The sequence below is a fragment of the Lactuca serriola genome, chromosome 1 (assembly GCF_051521515.1).
Source record: "Lactuca serriola cultivar US96UC23 chromosome 1, Lser_US96UC23_V15, whole genome shotgun sequence".
Classification (NCBI taxonomy): Eukaryota; Viridiplantae; Streptophyta; class Magnoliopsida; order Asterales; family Asteraceae; genus Lactuca; species Lactuca serriola.
Genome location: NC_136408.1, coordinates 244,358,037 through 244,378,054, shown reverse-complemented (window position 1 = coordinate 244,378,054; position 20,018 = coordinate 244,358,037). Strand labels below are relative to the sequence as shown.

The following is a 20,018-nucleotide window of genomic DNA, read 5'->3' as shown; positions in this document are numbered from 1 at the left end:
CTTTATTACCCTTGATCCTCTTGTCATGCCAACTCTTGGTTTTCTCTTTATAAATTAGAGAGCTAGTGTAGGCATCATTTCTAAGTTCCTCAAGAGCATTCATTTGCATTAACCGGTTGTTCTTGAGCTCCGCCATGTTAAAGTTTCACAATTTTAAAGCCCAAAAAGCTTTATGCACGATCTCCACCGGTAAATGACATTGCTTTCCATAAACTAGCCTATATGGTATAGTACCAATAGGTATTTTGAAAGCTGTTTGGAAGGCCCAAAGTGCATCATCTAGCTTATCCGACCATTCTTTCCGATTGCTCCCCACCGATCTCTCCAAGATTCTCTTTAAGGCTCTATTTGTCACTTCGGTTTGTCCACTAGTTTGTGGATGGTAGGATGTAGAAAATTTATGGGTTACCCCATATTTCCTTAGCACCTTCTCTAGTTGATCATTGGCAAAATGAGTGCCTCGGTCACTTATAAGAGCTTTTGGGATGCCAAATCTTGAAAATAGCTTCTTCAAAAATCGCACCACCACCCGACCATCATTAGTTGGCAAAGCTTGTGCCTCCGCCCACTTGGATACATAATCCACCGCCACCAAGATGTATTTGTTGCCTTTGGACATGGGAAATGGTCCCATGAAATCGATCCCCCACACATCAAATACTCCGCACACTTGAATACTATGTTGTGGCATTTCATTTCTGGATAAAATGTTTCCTGCTCCTTGGCATGCATCACATTCTTTGACAAATTGGGCTGCATCTTTAAAAATCGTGGGCCAGTAAAACCCAATGTCAAAGATCTTCTTAGAAGTCTAATGTGCTCCATGATGTCCACCCATGGGCCCGCTATGACAATGCTCCAAAATTTTTCGGCTTTCATTCCCGAACACACATCTTCGTATTATTCCATCTGCACAGCTTCAGAAAAGGTATGGCTCATCCCAAAAGTAATACTTTATTTCAGAAAAGAATTACTTCTTTTGTTGGCTGGTAAGATCTTTTGGGGTGTATTTACTAGCTAAGTAATTAGCTATGTCTATGAACCATGGTTCTTCTCCCACGGTCACCATAATGTACTCGTCCGGGAAGTCATCTCCAACTCTATCTTCTTGCAATTGTGGGTTTTCAAGCCTTGAAAAGTGGTCGGCTGCTACATTCTCCATTCCCTTTTTGTCACGTATCTCTATGTCAAACCCTTGAAGAAGTAGAACCCATCGTATCAATCTTGGCTTGGCATCCTGCTTGGCAAACAAATACTTGATAGCAGAGTGGTCAGTAAAAATAGTTGTTTTAGATAAAACCAAATAAGAGCGGAATTTATCAAAAGCATACACCACAGCTAATAACTCTTTTTCGGTGGTGGTGTAATTCTCTTGGGCCAGATTTAATGTTTTACTAGCATAATAAATGGGTCGAAAGTGCTTATCAACCCTTTGACCAAGGACAACTCCTAATATAAAGTCACTAGCATCACACATTATTTCAAATGGTAAATCCCAATTTGGAGCAACAATGATCGGGGCATTAGTCAATTTTTCCTTTAAGAATTCAAAGGCCTCTAAACATTCTTTAGTAAAATTAAATGGTGCATCCTTTAAAAGCAATTATGTTAGAGGTCTAGTTATTTTAGAAAAATCTTTTATAAAACGCCGGTAAAAACCCGCGTGTCCTAGAAAACTTCTAATGCCCTTCACATTAGTTGGTGGGGGTAATTTGGCAATGGTGTCAATCTTTGCCCGATCCACTTCAATTCCCAATTTGGAAATCTTGTGGCCTAAAACTATACTGTCCTTGACCATAAAGTGACATTTCTCCCAATTAAGAACTAAGTCGGTTTTTTCACACCTAGCAAGCATTAAGTCAAGATTTGTAAGACAATCATGGAAGGAAGATCCAAAAACAGAAAAATCGTCCATAAAGACTTCCATGAATTTTTCCACCATATCGTGGAATATGGCTGTCATGCACCTTTGAAATGTCGCAGGTGCATTGCATAACCCAAAAGGCATGCGTCGATAAGCAAAAGTCCCACTTGGGTAAGTAAACGTGGTCTTTTCTTGGTCCATTGGGTCTATGGGTATTTGGAAATAACCCGAAAATCTGTCTAGAAAGCAAGAATAACTATGGCCCGATACTCTTTCTAACATTTGATCAATAAAAGGTAAGGGGAAATGCTCTTTACGAGTGGCATCGTTTAGCTTTCGATAATCGATGCACACTCTCCAACCGGTTACTGTTCGTGTCGGAATAAGCTCATTCTTCTCGTTGGTTATGACCGTCATCCCTCTTTTCTTGGGCACCACTTGGACCGGACTCACCCACGGACTGTCAGAAATGAAATATATAGTTCGCGCATCTAAAAGCTTGACCGCTTCTTTCTTGACCACTTCTTTCATATTTGGGTTTCATCTTCTTTGGTGCTACACAACCGGCTTTGATCCTTCTTCCAGATTAATCTTGTGAGAACAATAATAGGGGCTTATTCCCTTGATGTTGGTAATGCTCCATGCTATGGCCCGCTTTCGCTTCTTCAAAACATGAACTAGTTCTTCCTTTTAAGATTCGGAGAGGTCAGAGGCTATTATCACTGGCTTTTGATGACCATCTTCAAGGAAAGCATACTCCAAGTGATCTGGTAACGTTTTGAGCTCTGTTTTTTCGATCTGCATGGTGTACTCGCTGAGTGCAGGTAAGGGACTCGGCGAGTTGGCAGCTGAGTTCACGAATTTAATTTCCTCTTCGCATGGACTCGGCGAGTAGATCGGCCCTACTCGGCGAGTTGATCTGTCAGATTGCTTCATCAATTCTTCATATTCAGCTTCTTCCAGCAGCCTCTCGATCTCCAGTAAGTCTTTTTCAGCATCAAATTCTTCATCAAAAATTGTGGACTTGTTGGGATCTTCATTATCGCATTCCTCCATCAATTCATCAAGCATGTCAATTGAGAACGCCATGTCATCAATATTTCTTGAATGCTTCATAGCTTGATCAACCCCAAAAGTGACTGAATCATCTCCTACCCGTAAAGTAAGCTTCGAGTCTCTCATGTTTACTATAGCACTTGCCGTGTTGAGGAAAGGTCTTCCAAGGATGATCGGGACTTGAGGATCCGCCTCCATGTCTAGAATTATAAAATCTGCAGGAAATACAAACTTGTCCACCTTGACCAATAAGTCTTCACATATGCCTCTTGGAAAGGTGACTATCTTGTTTGCTAAGTGAATCGCCATACGAATTGGCCTTGGTTTCGGGAGATCCAGTTTCTTGAAGAATGAATACGGCATGAGATTCACACTTGCTCCCGAATCGGCCAAAGCATGAATGGTAGCTAAGTTACCAAATTGGCAAGGCAAAGTCAAGCTTCCCGGGTCACCCTTCTTCTTTGGTAACTTATTTAGCATGGCGGCTGAGCAGTTCTCATTAAGAACTACCTTTTTCACTTCCTCCATCTTCATTCTATTCATGAGAAGTTCCTTAAGGAATTTTGCATATTTTGGTATTTGTGCGACAGCTTCGATGAAGGGTATGTTGATTTGAAGAGCTTTAATATGATCAAGAAACTTTTGGTACTCCTCTTCCTGCTTTTCTCTCTTAGCTCGGGCTGGATATGGCAATGGAGGCTGAAAGGGCTTTTCAGGAATCTGATTTTTCGAGTTTGGCAGTGGACTCGTCGAGTCCATATTCTAGACTCGGCAAGTAGGCTCTCTTCCATGAAGATTTTGATTTTGATCTTGAGTTTATGCATCCTCCTTCTGTAATTCTTTGGGTGATTCATTCTGAATAGGGGCCAGAGGAGTGATTATCTTCCCACTTCTTGTTGTGACTATGTTTATGTGCGCGCCTCGTAGGATATTTTTGGTTTTACTAGGAAGTTCGCCCGGTGATCTTTGGTTGATTTGTTGAGCAAGTTGCCCTAGATGTGTTTCTATGTTGTGGATAGATGCTTGCTGGTTTCTAAGCATGGTTCTTGTTTCTTGAATTGCAGCATCATGATCACTATGTCTCTTTTCTGAAGCAGCTACAAATTTGGTAAGCATCTCTTCCAAACTTGGTTTTCTTTCTTGTGTCGGATCCTCCTTTTGGTAAAAACCTCTTCCTTTCTGCCTGTACTTCTCCTCCTTATCCTTCTTGTACTCTTCATAAGGGAGCCACTCTTTCTTTGGTTTTCACCAATCTTCATCATATCGGTCCCCACTTGAGTAACATACTTGCACCTTCTTGTTTCCATTTTCATCCAAGTCGCAGTCTCTAGTAAGATAAGGCCCATTGTAGTTTTCACAACCCACCCGTATAGCATGTATCGTTTGGTCCATTTTGTCCATCCTCATATCCATGTTTTTCAACATAGCCATCACTGCTGACAAGTCTTCTGAAGCTGCATAGGCGGACCCCCTGGTCACATCATTTCTTCAATTATGATATTCTCTAGAATGCTTAGAGAATTCTTTAATTAGTTGCGTTATCACTGGAGGTGCCTTCTTCGTAAGTGGACCTTGCGAGTCAAGTAATTGCCTTGTTGTAACATTTACTCCATCATAAAAGATGGAGACTTCTTTCTGACTATTGAGGTCGTGATGTGGGCAATTCCTTAGCAAGCTCTTGTACCTCTCCTAAGCTTCATATAGTGACTCTCCAGCTTGTTGTTCAAAGTTGGCTATGGCTTTCTTGAGCTTAGATATCTTGGATGGTGGGCAGAATTGATCAATGAACTCTTCTTTCAGCTGAGCCCATGTAGTGATGGTTCTGGGGGGTAGTGACTTGAGCCAATCCTTTGCAGCACCCTTCAAAGTAACCGGATGCATGCGAAGTAGCTAAGTTTCCCGAGGCAAATTGGGAACATTGAAATATTCAGCTACATCATTAACTTCATCCAAGTGCTTGTAGGCATCTTCGTGATCTTTTCCAGTGAAAGGGATCTCTTTAAGTAAAGCTAGTGATATGGGCATATCTAGTTATAAAATCCATGCATTATCTTAATACTTTATGTTGATTTTATCTCATTTAATGAACAAAAGGTACTTAATTAGCTTAATATTTCAATTTCAGCAATAAAAGACATGCTCGGGTGAAAAAGGAAGAGGATTGAGTGATTGGAAGCTTGGAGATTAAAGACTGAAGAAAGAAGGATGTTGTTGGACAACTTGACCCCTCGTCAGTGTTTTGGCCATATCTCATGAACTAAAACTCCGATTGATGAGATTCAAAATGTTATGAAAACTAGACACAATTTCGGACGACTTTCGTGTTTTGAGAAAATGTTGATTCCAAAAGAAACTCGACGAGTTGGTTAGAATGTTCCAAATTCGAAAATGCCTTGTCGTACACGATGTATACGCGGATTATCGAAAAAACTCGACGAGTTATTCTTAAAAACTCGTCGAGTTGACGCTGTTTTCATAATTTATATATAGAAACACTTCTCATTCGAACCCTAACTAATGTTGGAGGCTAGCTGCGACTTTTGAAGATCAAAAGGGTTCTTGGAGCTGCTATTTTCGAGATTTCAACACAAGAGGCAATTTAGAAGAGAATCAAAGGCAAATAATCATTCTTCTTTTCTTAATCTTTGTTTTAAACCATGTTTGAATCATTAGATTTTGATTTTAGGTTATTACTTGCTGTAGATATGAGCTAAAAGCTTTTTACTTCTGTTTGGATGAGATAATCTTATGAACATGGTTTGATTGAGTGGTTGAATTGATATTAATTTAGTTATTCATCTTGTCAATCTTATTTAAGATCCTTATGTATTGATGATAAATGTTTTCAGTTAACAAATAAGTGATTGAGCTGCATGAATATCTTCTTGATTACTTGATTCATATAGTTTTATGAATATAAGATTGTATGCCTAGGAATAGTGAATATGAAACTAGGGTTAACTATAAAATATGTAAATCAATATTTGAGCATGTGTGATGAACATCCATACATGAGTTGATTGAATTAAACAAATTTAATTAACTAGTGTTATAAATCTTGCTTGATACGAACTGAACACTAGGAAACTTGTTAATTTAATCACTTGATCACTGTTTGAATTAACTTGTCTACTAAAGGATTGGTAATAATGAACATGAACCCAATCACATTAGGAATCGGTAACCATTGACATATTAATTCATTGCACTTGCCACGAAATCAACCATAGGAATAAGTGAATCGAATCTAAAAAGAAGTCTCTTTTATCATTGAATCTAGTTGTCCTTTCTTGTTCTTCTTAGTTGTTAATTGCCTTTGTTTGAGTTTTAAAGAGCTTGATTAAGTTTCTAGTCTTGCAAAACTAGAGAAAACCCCCCTTTTTTATTTAATTGTTTTTAATTAGATAATACTAGTACTTAATTTCATTGTTACCATTCCCTGTGTTCGATACCCTACTTGCTTAAACTAAACTACTATCGACAGGTACACTGCCTGCGTGTGTTTGTTTTCATTTGAGTTTGTTAGGATTAAAACTAGTTTGCTTTAAACACATCATCTAGGATTTGACCCTTAAGCTCAAAAGTAGCAGTTGCGGGAATTGCGGGCTGCACAAATCCCGGGCCAGTGTCATCGCGCATCCTCTTCTTCCATTCCCCCATGGGGACTACATCGATATTAGCCATAGTGATAGCTAAATCGTCCTCAAAATCGGATTCGTGCTCGCATGTAGGTTCTTCTTCTTCCTCGGTCTCGTACTCGGTGTCTTCTTTAATCGGGTCGTCTATTGCTAAAGAGGCGTTGGATGCTCCTGATTTGCTGCTTTTCTTCTTGCTGAAAACGGACTTGAGGTTCTTTAGTGGCGAATTCTTTGAAGCAACGGATTCTCCAACGGCTTTTCCTTTGTTCCTCCTTAGTGCGGATTTCGGGTCTTCGAGAGGAGGGACCAGAGGTGTATCAGATCCTCGGGTCATTAAACAACTGCAAACAAACAAGAAAAAAAGCGTAAAAAGAAAAAAAGTGAAACATAACGAAAACGAAAAAGAGTTTGGCAAACAGCAGGGTACTCGTCGAGTAGGTGCGAATGCACTCGGCCAGTATCCTGTTTAAAACTAAAAAAATTAAAAGCGAATTAAAAGACTTCTAAAAAACTAATAAATTCTAAAACCTAACCTACTTACTGTATTACTAAAAAAATAACTTTGTGCAAGAAAAACTCACACAAAGGATCGATAAAATTAGGAATTAGACTTAATTTTGGAACCGTTCCCCGGCAATGGCGCCAAAAACTTGATGTGTATGAAATGCACTGGTTTTATTCCTACTTTTAGTTGATAAATTAAGCACACAAAGGCAGTGAACCTGTCTTTTAGTGCTATAGTTGGATAAGTAGGGTGTCGAACTCAGGGAACGAAAATTAAACTAATAACTAATTTTAACTAAGCAAGTAATAAAAATAAAAGGGTTTGTCTCTAGTTTTACAAGACTAGAAACTTAAACACACCACTTAAGCACTTAATTAACTAAACAACTAAGACAAGTAACAAATTCACCAAATTTGATAAAGAGTTTCTGTTTAGGTCCAACCAGTTCACTCCTATGGTTATTTATATGATAGATCAATTGTTATTGGTTACCAACTATAATGGTTAGGTTCATGTTCATTACTACTAACCCTTAGACAATTAATCAATTCAAGCAGTGGCCAATTGTTTAAACTAACTAATTCCCTAGTTCAATTATTTGGATTAAATAAGATTTGTAATTGGTTAATCAAGTTGGTGTTTCAATTAACCTCTTGTTTGTTGGTTTCTCAAACAAGCTCACACATTAATTTACCCATTCTCTAATTAATCCTAGTTTCATGTTCATTATTCCTAGGCATATGATATAGTGTTCACATAAACATATGAGGTTAACAACTAAGAGATGTTCATGCAGCTTAATTGTCTTCCAATTAACAGAAAATAGTTGTGGTTAATGCATAAGGTTCTTTAACAAACTTAATTTAATGAAATCACCAATAAACAATTAACAAAAGTAATAATTAAACCATAGGAGTAATGTGGTCTTCCTAAACAGAAACAATATAGATTTATCTCATGGTTACAGTAAAAACAAACTCAAAAACGAATTCAACTAAGCTAGACATGCTTAAATCCTAAAATTAAGTGGAAGGTATAACCAAAATTGCCTTGTGTAACACCCCGAGATTCAGGTGCATTTCATTCACCCTTAGTCTTTGTTGATTGGTCATGATTAGTCCTTGAGTGGAGGGAATATAGCAAGTGAGTACGTTGGGCGTACCAGAAGGGTATGTTGCGCGTACTCATGCGCTTAATTTGGACGCGGAGTCGCCAAGGTACGCTGGGCGTACCCAGAGTTACGCCGGGTGCACCCGGCCCAGGTGCAAAAACCCTAATCCGTCTTGTGCACTATTTAAATGGTACTAAGGCTCATTTCTCAGCCTCCATATCAGTGAGTGAAACCCTAAGAGAGAGCCTCCCATCGTTCTTAGTGTGTGAGAGTGTTGTTGGAGCTAATTGTGCTTTGGTGACTTAGTGAAGAAGAAGGAAAGGAGCTCTTGGAAGCTAAAGCTTGAGGTGCCATTTTGGATCTGAGATCTACAGAGGAAAGGGCTACACTTGGAGGTATAAAGTTCAAAACTTTCCTCTTCTTTTGGTTGTTGTTGCATGTGCCATTTCTAGAGCTAAAAACCCCAAAGGTGGAGACTTTATGAGTGTAAAGTGCTCCATGGTCCGAGATCTGTCCCTTTTCAGTGGTATTAGTGATTTAGAACCATAAAGTTTCCATCTTGGATGTTAGTTTGAGGTCATGCTTGTGTAATAAGCCTTCTAGAGTTAAAGGATGGAACATTATGGGAGTTGGTGGCTTGTTCAGCCATGCAAAGGCTTAAAGTCATCAACATTATGGATTAAGAGGCTTAGATGTGGTCAGATCTAGAATTTGGACGTGGGTCTTAAGTGTTTAAGAACTCAAGAACTAAGGGGCTGAAGCTGGGGAGTACGCCGGGCGTAATCCTAGTACGCGCCGCGTACTGGGTGGCGTTCCCCAATTCTGAGATGCAGCCGGGTACGCTCAGCGTACACATCTGGTACGCACAGCGTAACCCGGAAAGTTGACTTTTGGTTGACTTTTAGGGTATGGTCTATTGTGGGGTGATACGTGCATATTTAGTTCATATTAAGTATAGATTTTTATTCATTTATTAGCTAAATTATTGCATTTTATGGACAAAAGGTACTTAAAAGTGTTTGAATTATATTTTCATTCCAAAAATGAAGCTCGGAAGTAGAAGGAAGCAGGAGAAGCAGTTGGGAGTTCGAGAATGGAACAAAGAAGAAAAACACCAAAAATAGCACCTACTCGGCGAGTAGGGTCGACTACTCGGCGAGTCCAAGCGAAGATTCGAGAAGATAAAGACTCGGGGATCCCAGAGACTTATCACAATACGGGGACTGAGAGATGGACTCGACGAGTCGCCACCTGACTCGACGAGTCGATTCGTATATATAAAGATAACTCCTCAGAACGATGGGAAAAAATTCTGGAACAATTCAGAAGAGTTTAGCTGCGATAAAGAGGTCAGAAAAACCCTAGAAGACGACGAGAAAAGCTAGAATTCAATCCCGAAGGAGAATTGAGGCAAAATTTCATCATCCCACTTAATCTTTTGTTTTGACATTATGGTTAAACAATTAGACTTTGCTTGTTTGTTGTTATTTACTTCAATTATGAGCTAAAACCTTTAGACTTCTGTTTGGGGATACAAAATTAATAATATGGTTTGATTGATTGGTATGATTAATTCTAAGTTGGTGATTTTTGTTATTTTAGCTTGCTAAAGAACCTTGTGTGTGAATAATAATTAATTTTCTGTTAATAGAAAGATAATTGATTAGCATGAACATCTATTGATTATCAATCTCATATGTTATGTGATCACTTTGCCATATGTCTAGGATTAATGAACATGAAACTAGAGTTAATAAGAAAATTGAGTAAATTCATGTGAAAGCTTGTGTGATGACCATCAACAAGAAGTTAATTAAAAGATTAAATTAATTAACTATTGCAAGTCTAAATTAACCCGAATAATTAATCTAGTAAATCTAATTGAATTAGACAACTGGCCACTGTTTAAGTTAGTTTATTTGCTAAGGATTAGTGTAGTGAATGCAAATCTAATCACTTGAATCGGTAACCAACAAAAGAATTAATCCATTGCACCATTACCTTGAAATCAACCATAGGATCAATTGAGTTGAACTAAACAGAAGTTCCTTCGTAATTATTGAATCTAGTTAGTTCTTTGTTTTCTAGTTTTTAAATTAGTAATAGTTAGCAAGTTTCTAGTCTTGTAAAACTAGAGAAAACCCCTACTTATTAATTAATTTAGATAGGATTAGTTTTTAGTTTTAATTTGTCGTTCCCTGTGTTCGATACCCTACTTATTCAACTATACCACAATTGATAGGTTCACTGCCTTTGTGTGTTATTTTATAATTAAAAGTAGGTTTAAAACTAAGTGAGTTTGCACACATCAAGTTTTTGGCGCCGTTGCCGGGGAACGGTTCCAAAATTAACATTAAATTCGAATTTAATCGATCCTTTGTGTGGGATTTATCTTACACAATGTTATTTTAAAAGGTAATTCAGTAAGTAGAATTAGTTTTAATAAAATTCCGTTGTTAGAGTAACTAGAATTTTTTTTCTGTTTTTGCCTTGAACTCGCCGAGTGCACTCGTGCCGACTCGGTGAGTACATCGCTGTTACAGTTTTAATTTTTAATTTTATTTTTGTTCTTTTTACGCGTTTTCTGTTTTATTTACAGTTGTTTCATGACCCAAGGATCTGATACACCTCTGGTCCCTCCTCTTGAAGACCCGAAATCCACACTAAGGAGGAGCAAAGGCAAAACTGTTGGAGAAACCGCTTCTTCAAAGAACTCACCACTCAAAAACCTAAAGTCCGTTTTCAGCAAGAAGAGGAGCAGCAAATCCGGAGCATCCAGTGCCTCTTTGACAATCGAAGACCCAATTCAAGAAGATATAGAGTACGAGACCGAGGAAGAAGAAGAGCCCGCATACGAGCATGACTCCGAGTTTGAAGACGATTTAGCTATCACTATGGCTAGTATCGATAAAGTCCCCATGGGGGAATGGAAGAAGAGGATGCGCGATGACACCGGCCCGGGACTTGTGCAGCCCGCAATTCCCACGACCGCTACTTTCGAACTAAAAGGCCATATTCTCGCCCAACTCAACGAGATCCCTTTTTATGGGAAGGATCATGAAGACGCCTACAAGCACTTGGACGAAGTGAATGATGTGGCTGACTACTTCAATGTACCAAATGTCCCCTGATGGGATTAAAACAACTTTTAATCTATGAAGATCGATTAGATCTTGAACAAGTATATGAATATAAAGTAACAAGAACGCAATGATAAGAACAAAACAGCTTGAATCAAACGTGTCGAATGATTAAATAAAATCCTCAGAAGAGCTCGATTAAGAACATCAACTGTAGAGGATTAGAAGATTACAAGAACGATTAAAGAAAAATGTTGTACTCTGGATGAATCGCTATTTCGATAATCTCAGCAATCTTAACCTAATATGCATGCAAGCATTTAACTTATATACAATACATAAAAGGCTCTCGGTTGGACAGGCCCAAACCGGAGAATACAAGGCTAAACTAACGAGCCCTAAAGACGCAACATCAAATAAAACTTCAGCCCTACAATCTCCCCCTTTGCGTCAATTTGGAGCGAGACCTTCACTTCTTACTTGGGCCGGCAGCTGAAGCTGGTACCTTCTTCTTCATGGTGCTAAACAGACACTTGGTTATGGAGAGGATGGTCTGTCTAAACCGGATGTACCAATTGATCATATCATTGAAGTACTTGATGTCATCAGCCGAATTGTCCTTACACCGCTTGATGATTGATAAGACGTGTTCCAAGCAAGCTGTGGTGTAAAGGTGTTTGTCAGCTAAAGCGAAGAGACATTTCTGTCCTTCGGCTCTAGTGAACATCACTGAGTTTCGCCTCGGATCTATCTTGCCCATTTGCATTTGATTCAGATCACTGGCCGATCCCACAGGTGCTACTTTCGGTTTCTTCTTAAAAACTGTGGCGACCTCCTGATCCATTAGGGCAACCTCCATGATGTAGCAAGCCAACATCCTTTTGACATGGTCTATGATGGGACCATATTCAGATTCATCTGTCAGCAGGATATTGTACAAGACTATCCAGTCATGAGGATTCAGATTCGGCAGATCCGCCAGGGAGATGATGTGGGCAGTTCTTGCAGATCCTCGGATGAGCTTGAACTTAACGTTTGTGAATCTCCCCACGACATAAGGCTTCAGCACCCGAACATTAACAATCTTCTGGGCGCTCCAGGTGAGGTATTGAGGGCGAGCGGCCTCCAGGTAGAAGTCAATGAGCTCCCTGTCAAGCTCATCGTTCGGATGCGGGACTTCAAAAATGTTAGAGAAGACGTGGAAGATGAACGCCTTTCGAGTCAGCGGCATATCAAACTGCGAATCGATAGAGTTGTTGCAGTCGAATGATATCACCGGTTCGAGCCATAGTATGCTTGGAGTCTCTATGGCCTCTTTTATCAAACGATCCCTGGTCCAGGCAGGGAAGAGCAACTTTCTGCTCTCAAGGAGATCGTGGGCTTCTTTTTGCTTTCGTTCGGCTTCTTCAGCCTCACGCGCCACACGACTGGAATCGTCTTCAGCATTGCGACTGTTCTTTCTTTTTAACATGTCTGCAATGGTCTCCTTGTCTTCATCTTCATCTTCATCTCCTCCCTCTGCTATGTTTTTGCCCTTGTTCTTCACACCCGAACCCGAGACATGACCAGTTGGGGGTGGTTCGGTTGTGTGAGTCGCTTTGGAGGAAGGAGGTGGTTTCGATCCTTTCTTCTCATCTCCCCCTTGTTTCAGAATGGACACGAAACTCGGTAGGCCTTCAATTTTGCTTAAAAGGTCCATGGCCGGAGAGAGTTTTTCAGCGAGGGTACGCCTCACTGAGTGGTTAAGGATGGGGTCGTGTGCTTCCAAGATGTTTGATAGAGCTGCGTGGACATCCGAAACACACGTCTTTATTACCTCCCTCTCGGATCGAAGAGCTTCCAATTGTTGATGGGAGTTGGAAAGCTGCGTGCTCTTGACCTTAAGGGCGGTAGTCTTACTCGCCAAGACGTCCATCAGAGAATTTTCTGCCGCAAGATCCTCTTGTAGCTTTGCCAGGCGGCCATCGATGGAGGCACGAAGTGCCGAGTTGTCGTCGCTAAGATGTTGTCTGAGAGTAGCGAACGATGACAGCTCCATCGAGACAAACTTGGCCAATTGTTGAACAACTGGTTCCAGAGTTGTCTTAGTGGCTTCGGCGCTCTCCTGCAAGGACTGCAGCAGGACAGAAGCGTCATTGAATAGTTTATCGACTTTTTCGGTCGCTGCCTCACAGGCGCGGGTGGAGGCGTCGATAGCAACAGTTGCTGAGGCCACGGAATCATGTTGAGCCCTGGAGAAGGCGTCAACGATCTTCTGAAGGGCAGCTTCAGACAAAGATGACTGCTGGTTGGAAGAGGAGGCGAGAAGTTGATCAACCTTCTCGTTAAGCTCGCGAAGATGCTTCCATGTCACTGGAGCATCATCCTCCTCATCACTCTGAACTTGAAACGGACTATAGTAGACCGAATCGAAGTTCATGTGATCACCACCAAGGTATTGATCACCGCCATCGGAGGCGTCTTCTGGAGATTGAGGTGGTGGTGAAGCTGGGGGTGTGATGGGTTTGGTTGGTTCAGGTTGAGTGGGTGGGGGGTTAGTTTCGGGTGGTGGTTGTGTATGGGTAGGATCGATTGTATGTGTTTGAGTTTGTGGTGGTTTGGTTATAGGAGGGGTTTCGGTAACTGGTGTTGTTTCGGTTGATGTGGTGAATATGGGTGGAGGTATAGGGAATGAGGTTGGGGGAATAGTGGGGTTTATGGTGGGAATGGAAATAGGAATTGTGGGTGGAGGTGAAGGAACTGGGGATTGATGAAGTTCCATCTCTGGGGTTGGGGGCCGAGGTGGTGTGTTGCCTCGTTGAGGAGATTCGTCTCCTTGTGATCCTTCAGAGTCCGAACTCCCACCTTCGGATTCGCTTGAAGAGGAGGGAATAACGAGTTTTCGCTTCTGTTGGGTCTTCCTCCTTTTCGGCTGTGGGGATGAAGCAGCCTTCGGTTGTTTTCGCTTCTTGGGAGAAGGTCCCTTTGGAGCTTTGGACACTTGCTTCCCCTTCTCTGCCTTTTTGCCCCTGGCCACCGGTTTATCGGCATCATGAATCGATCGCAGCATGTCCGGTGTCAGTTCCCTCGGACCAGTTGGCCTAAACTCCTTGATCGTCCTGATCAGTCTGCTATCAGCGGGCACATCGGCATACATCGACTCCGGGATAGAGCCAATGAATGAGAATTTTGATGCATCGGATACGATGATCTTCTTGGTATGAAACGTACCAATAGAAGACATCGATGCACCATCGGCTGTTGGAACATTGAACTTGTCCATGGCCCATCTTGTGATCAAGATCCAGAACCGGGCCAACGACACCTCAGAGTGTCGGGAAGAGGAAGAGAGGCTCTGAATCAGCTGTTGCCAAAGGACAAACCCATAGTCCAGGTTCATCCCATGGTACACCCCATACATTATCGAAAGGAAAAGACGACTTGCACCGTCAGATCCTGAGCTCCTCTCTGACAGTCCCTTGAAGAGAACTGTAAATAACCCATTCCACTGGGGCGGTAGGCAGGACTTCTTAAACTTGGCGACGGAGGTGAGAACCTCTGTGTAGCCCATGTTGTAAAACATGATGTATAACATCCCAACCGGAATCGTCTCCGGGTGAACTCGCGATGGGTCAGCAGCAAACCCTAACATAGTGCAGAAACGGGGGCGAGAAATCGAGGTCTTGTGTTCTGCCACTTCAAAGAATACCCTGTCGACGGTCTTGTCGTAGTAAGCCGTCGCATAGACCTGAGATAAGGCCACCATTGGCACTGTTTCGATCCGAGACAGTGCAGGAGCAAGCTGGGAGTACTTGAGGCATTCTATGACCGGCGACATGTAGGAATCATACGCCAGTGGGTTCAGATCAATGACTAGGCATTGTTGGGGCCGAATGGGAAGAATCTGAGAAGTTGCATGAACGGAAGAAGATTCAGCCATTGTTGCAGGTTTGGAGAGTGTTTGGGAGTGTTTTTGCTTTGGAAATTATGGAGGCAGTAAAGAGGTAAAAGGTGGTGTTGATGGCTTTTTATAGTGGGTGATAGGAGAGAGAAAAATCGTTTCAAATCTCTTATGGAAATACGAAGCGGGGTTTTTGAGTGACTGATTGGTGACAGTTGGGGCGTGCGAGGATCACGTAGGAGAGAGAGTGTCAGATTCCTAGGATTACGCCGTCCAATAAGCGCCGGTTCAGAGAAAGGAACCGTTTCCATTTCCACACGCGCCTCTAATGCCAGAGTGATGACGCTTCAATATCGCACACGCGTCCTTTAAGTGTCATAAAAAGGGCGGCCGTTTCAAATTCACGCGCCCTCCTTTTTACCGTCGTTTGAATTTCTATCCTTTTAACTCCCGCTGAGTCAGCAACTTTTTGTCTTATCCTCTTTTAAACGGCTGTTTTCAATTAATGACCCACGTGGCTAATTTTTGACCACAACTTCATTAGTAACCATCCAGTAGTAATCCAGCCTGTAAAATAATTAGTAACGGAGTTTTTGAAAATCTAGGATTTTCGTGCAAAGAGTGTAAAAGAAAAAGAAATAAAGCAACTCTTTTTAGGATAATCTGTGATGTCAATAATGACACGAAACTGATGATCCCGGGCACGAATCTCTTCCTTCAAGGTCAAGAGAGACCTCAAAGTGTTAGTGTGGAATCCCGTTAAATTACGATCAAACATTTATTAATAAATGTTGAAAGTGAACAAAGTACTTGTGAGACCGGTGTAGTCTGTTAAACAAGTAGGTTGGAGTTGATTTTGTATTGGCTTTGATTAATATGAAATCTCATATGAAAATTTAAAACTGGATCCCTTGGGAAGAAATGTTATGGTGTGTAACAATTTCATGGGAATCACTCAAAAGAAAAATTGAGATTTCATGAGGGTACATGCGTCAATTCATTGGTGAAATCTTGATCAAATTAATTGGTCACCGTCAATTCGTTGGTGTTGAATTTTGGGTTTCACGCAGCTCGTAGTGGCACGAAACTAAGATCATAAACACAGATGTTGTGTAACCATAAACCTTAGTGGTAGTTTCTAAGAGTCTCAAGGGTTACGTTGATGAAACGAATGTAATGGAGAAGGGTAATGGGGATGGTGTAAGAAAACATAGTACCTCTGCTGCGAAAATAAGGACCAAGCAGGAAACTCTTAACTCATGTGAGAAAAGAGTGAGGTAGCTCACGATTAGAATAAATATGTTAGCCTTATTGGGAAGACAAGGTTTGTGTATACCAGGTCATGAAGGCTATTATTCAAAATCTTATGAGGCTTGAGACACATACAGCAGCATGCTTCTAGGGACACTTAAGTAAGTCATCAAATATATCCCCATAAACAAATGAGCACACACAAAAAAATAAAATATTTGTGGAGTTTTGAAATTTAAAAAAAATAAAATTAAAATTTTTAAAAAAATAAGACTTAAAAATTATAAAAGAGTTAAAAAATACGATTTAAAAAAAAACTTTGGAAAAAATTGAAAAACTGAACCCGAACGTTCGGTTGGTTTCGGTTGGGAAAAAGATGAAAAACCGAACCCAAGCGTTCGGTTGGTTTCGGTTCAGGAAAATTTTGAAAAACCGAACCCGAACCTTCGGTTGGTTTCGGTTCAGGAAAATTTTGGAAAACCGAACCCGAACCTTCGGGAGGTTTCGGTTTTGAAAATTTTAAGAAACCAAGGAGTTTAGATATGCAATTTTGAAAAACTTTTTACACAAAGAAAAACAAATTTTGTACAAAGAAAATATACAACTCAGAAGAACTACCTTTGAAGTAATGAGCGAGTCAGATGGTTGAACCGAACCCGAACGTTCGGTTGGTTTCGCTTCTTACGTTTGAGTTTGAGAGGTAGTGTGGGGTACTGACTCTGATTCCATCATACCTAGCCCTTGCAATATTTTATTGAATGATGCTTCAGGAAGAGCTTTGGTAAAGACGTCAGCCAGTTGATCAGTGGTTCTTACGAAGTGAACTTCGACATTTCCATCTTCCACATGATCTTTGATGAAGTGATACCTCAGTGCTATGTGTTTGGTTTTAGAATGTTGCACTGGGTTATGACAGATCCTAATTGCACTTTCAGAGTCACAATATAGTGGGATCTTCTTCATATTGAGTCCATAGTCTCGAAGTTGACTCTGGATCCAAATCACTTGGGATGTGCAGGATGCAGCGGCAATGTATTCCGCTTCGGCAGTAGACAGTGACACACACGTTTGTTTCTTGGATTGCCAGCTGACCAACTTCCCATCAAGAAATTGACAGCCACCAGTTGTGCTTTTACGGTCGAGTCCACATCCTCCAAGGTCAGCATCAGAATAGGCTTGAACGAAGAAGCCTGAATTGGATGGATACCATAGACCTAAGGAGGTGGTTCGCTTGAGATAGCGTAGTATGTTCTTTACTGCCAGCATGTGAGGTTCGCGTGGGTTAGCCTGAAATCGAGCACAATAACACACATAAAACATGATATCAGGCCTGCTAGCAGTTAAATACATCAGTGAGCCTATCATTTGACGATAGAGCGTGATATCGACAGCCGGTTTGTCTAGAGATGGGGTAAGCTTGGTGCCGAATGCCATTGGGACTTTGACTTTTGAGTCTCCCATCATGCCAAACTTCGCTAGGAGAGTCTTTGTGTAAGCTTCCTGATTGATAAAGATGCCTTCGGGTTCCTGTCTTATGTTTAAATCAAGAAAAAAATTAATAGGACCCATTGAGCTCATTTCAAACTTAGTCTCCATCAACTTTCTGAATTCAGCTGTTAAGCTGGGATTCGTGGAGCCAAAGATGATGTCATCGACATAAATTTGAACTATCATAAGGTGGTTACCTTCCTTTTTGCGAAAGAAGGTTGGGTCAACCGAACCTTGTTTGAATTTAGACATCTTTAAAAATTTTGTAAGCGTTTCATACCAGGCTCTCGGAGCTTGTTTGAGGCCGTACACAGCTTTATCCAGAATATAGCAATGATTTGGATACTTTTCGTTCACGAACCCAGGAGGTTGCTCCACATACACAGTTTCTTCGAGTTCTCCATTGAGAAATGCACACTTGACGTCCATTTGGAAAACCTCAAAGTTTTTGTGAGCAGCATAGGCCAGAAATATTCTAACAGATTCTAGCCTAGCTACTGGAGCGAATGTCTCTTCGTAATCTATTCCTTCCTCCTGACAGTATCCCTTGACCACCAGACGAGCCTTGTTCCTTATGACATTACCTTCCTTTTCCATTTTGTTCCTAAAAACCCATTTGAAACCAACAACCGAAGCATCTGGAGGAGTTGGAATGAGGCGCCAGACTTTATTCCTTTCAAACTCGTTCAGTTCGTCTTGCATTGCTTGAACCCAATCAGAGTGATCGAGGGCAGTGTTTACTGTCTTCGGTTCAACTTTTGATACGAATGAGTTAAACATACAAAACTCAACCTTTGAAAATAAGGATGTCTGTTTTGCCTTCAGTTGAGATCGGGTTAGAACTTTTTCAGATACATCACCAACTACTTGAGAGATAGGATGATCTCTGGTCCATTTGGTAAGAGGAGGGTAATGCGGATCGAAGGTTGGATCTAGTTCAGCGTTGATCATCTCTTCTGGCTCAGATTGGCTATCGTAATCAAGCGTCATATCATCATGCTCCCCCTCAATTGATAAGTCTTGAGAAACATGAGGTTCAGGGGTTTCTTGTGGTGCTGGACTTTCAGGCGTTGAAGTACCTTCGTTTGGAGGGGCATCTTCGGTTGGAGAGGCACCTTCGGTTGGTGAAGGACCTTCGGTTGAAGTTGTAGAGCGTGGCTCCCCCTGGACTTGTGAGCTTGGCTCCCTCTCGACATGAGAACTTGGCTCCCCCTCGACTGAAGCATTGTTGGATGGAGATTCATCAGTGGGCGATTCTCCTTCATGCATTCTTCTTGCAGCATCTTCGACAATTTGCTTCATATGATCAACTTTGTTGTCAGCTGCACCTGCTTCTGAGAGAGAAGCTTTTTCCGGTTCGTCAAAGAGTTCCAGAAAATTCTCGTATAAATTGGTGATTGAGACTGTGACTTGTCCAGTTTGAGGAAAGATTTCCCTGGCAGTGTCATCTATGGCCTGTAGCTTCTTGACATAGCTATCGTCGAAGGTCACATAGTATGTCTCTTCAATCCTTCTTGAACGTTTGTTTAGGACCCTGTACGCCTTGGATGTGAGTGAGTAACCCAGAAAGATTCCCTCGTCGGCTTTGACATCAAACTTGTTGCGGTGTTCTTTAGAGTTAAAGATGAAACACCTTGAGCCAAACACATGAAGAAATTTCACATTGGGTTTTCTGTTATTTATTATCTCATATGGTGTGAGCGTGAATCGCTTATTGAGATAGGACCTGTTCTGTGTATAACAAGCAGCAGAAATAGCGTCAGCCCAAAAGTAAAGAGGTAAGGAAGCGAAACTTAGCATAGTTCGGGCAGCTTCACACAAGGATCGGTTTCGTCTTTCGACTATTCCGTTCTGTTGTGGTGTGTAGGGAGCTGAGAAATTGTGACTAATTCCCTTTTCTACAAGAAACTCTTCAGACTCCCTATTCTTGAATTCAAGACCATTGTCGCTCCTGATGTTGCGAACGACCTTTTTGAGCTGGACTTCAATTTGCTTGATAAACACTTTCAGCTTTTGAGTCGCTTCAGATTTGAGCTTTAGAAAGAACACCCATGTAAATCGTGAAAAGTCATCAACGATAACAAGAATATACTCGCTACCACCGATGCTTTCGATAGATGAAGGACCACACAAATCGATATGAAG

At 41.2% G+C, this 20,018-nt stretch overlaps 1 protein-coding gene and 1 non-coding gene across 2 annotated transcripts; one reads left to right on the top strand and one right to left on the bottom strand.

Moving 5' to 3' along the window:
* Positions 1 to 145: 145 nt before the first annotated feature.
* Positions 146 to 3,679, bottom strand: LOC145066917 (uncharacterized). Its single transcript, XM_079014157.1, has 4 exons — positions 2,771 to 3,679; positions 1,301 to 1,591; positions 1,015 to 1,237; positions 146 to 609 (listed from the first exon to the last, which is right to left on the bottom strand). Exons 1-4 carry the CDS (start codon positions 3,677 to 3,679, stop codon positions 146 to 148), a joined length of 1,887 nt encoding a protein of 628 aa, XP_078870283.1.
* Positions 3,680 to 4,565: 886 nt separating this feature from the next.
* LOC145080722 (small nucleolar RNA R71) lies at positions 4,566 to 4,672 on the top strand. Its single transcript, XR_013695311.1, has one exon. It is a non-coding gene; the product is annotated as a small nucleolar RNA R71 (small nucleolar RNA).
* Positions 4,673 to 20,018: the final 15,346 nt, after the last annotated feature.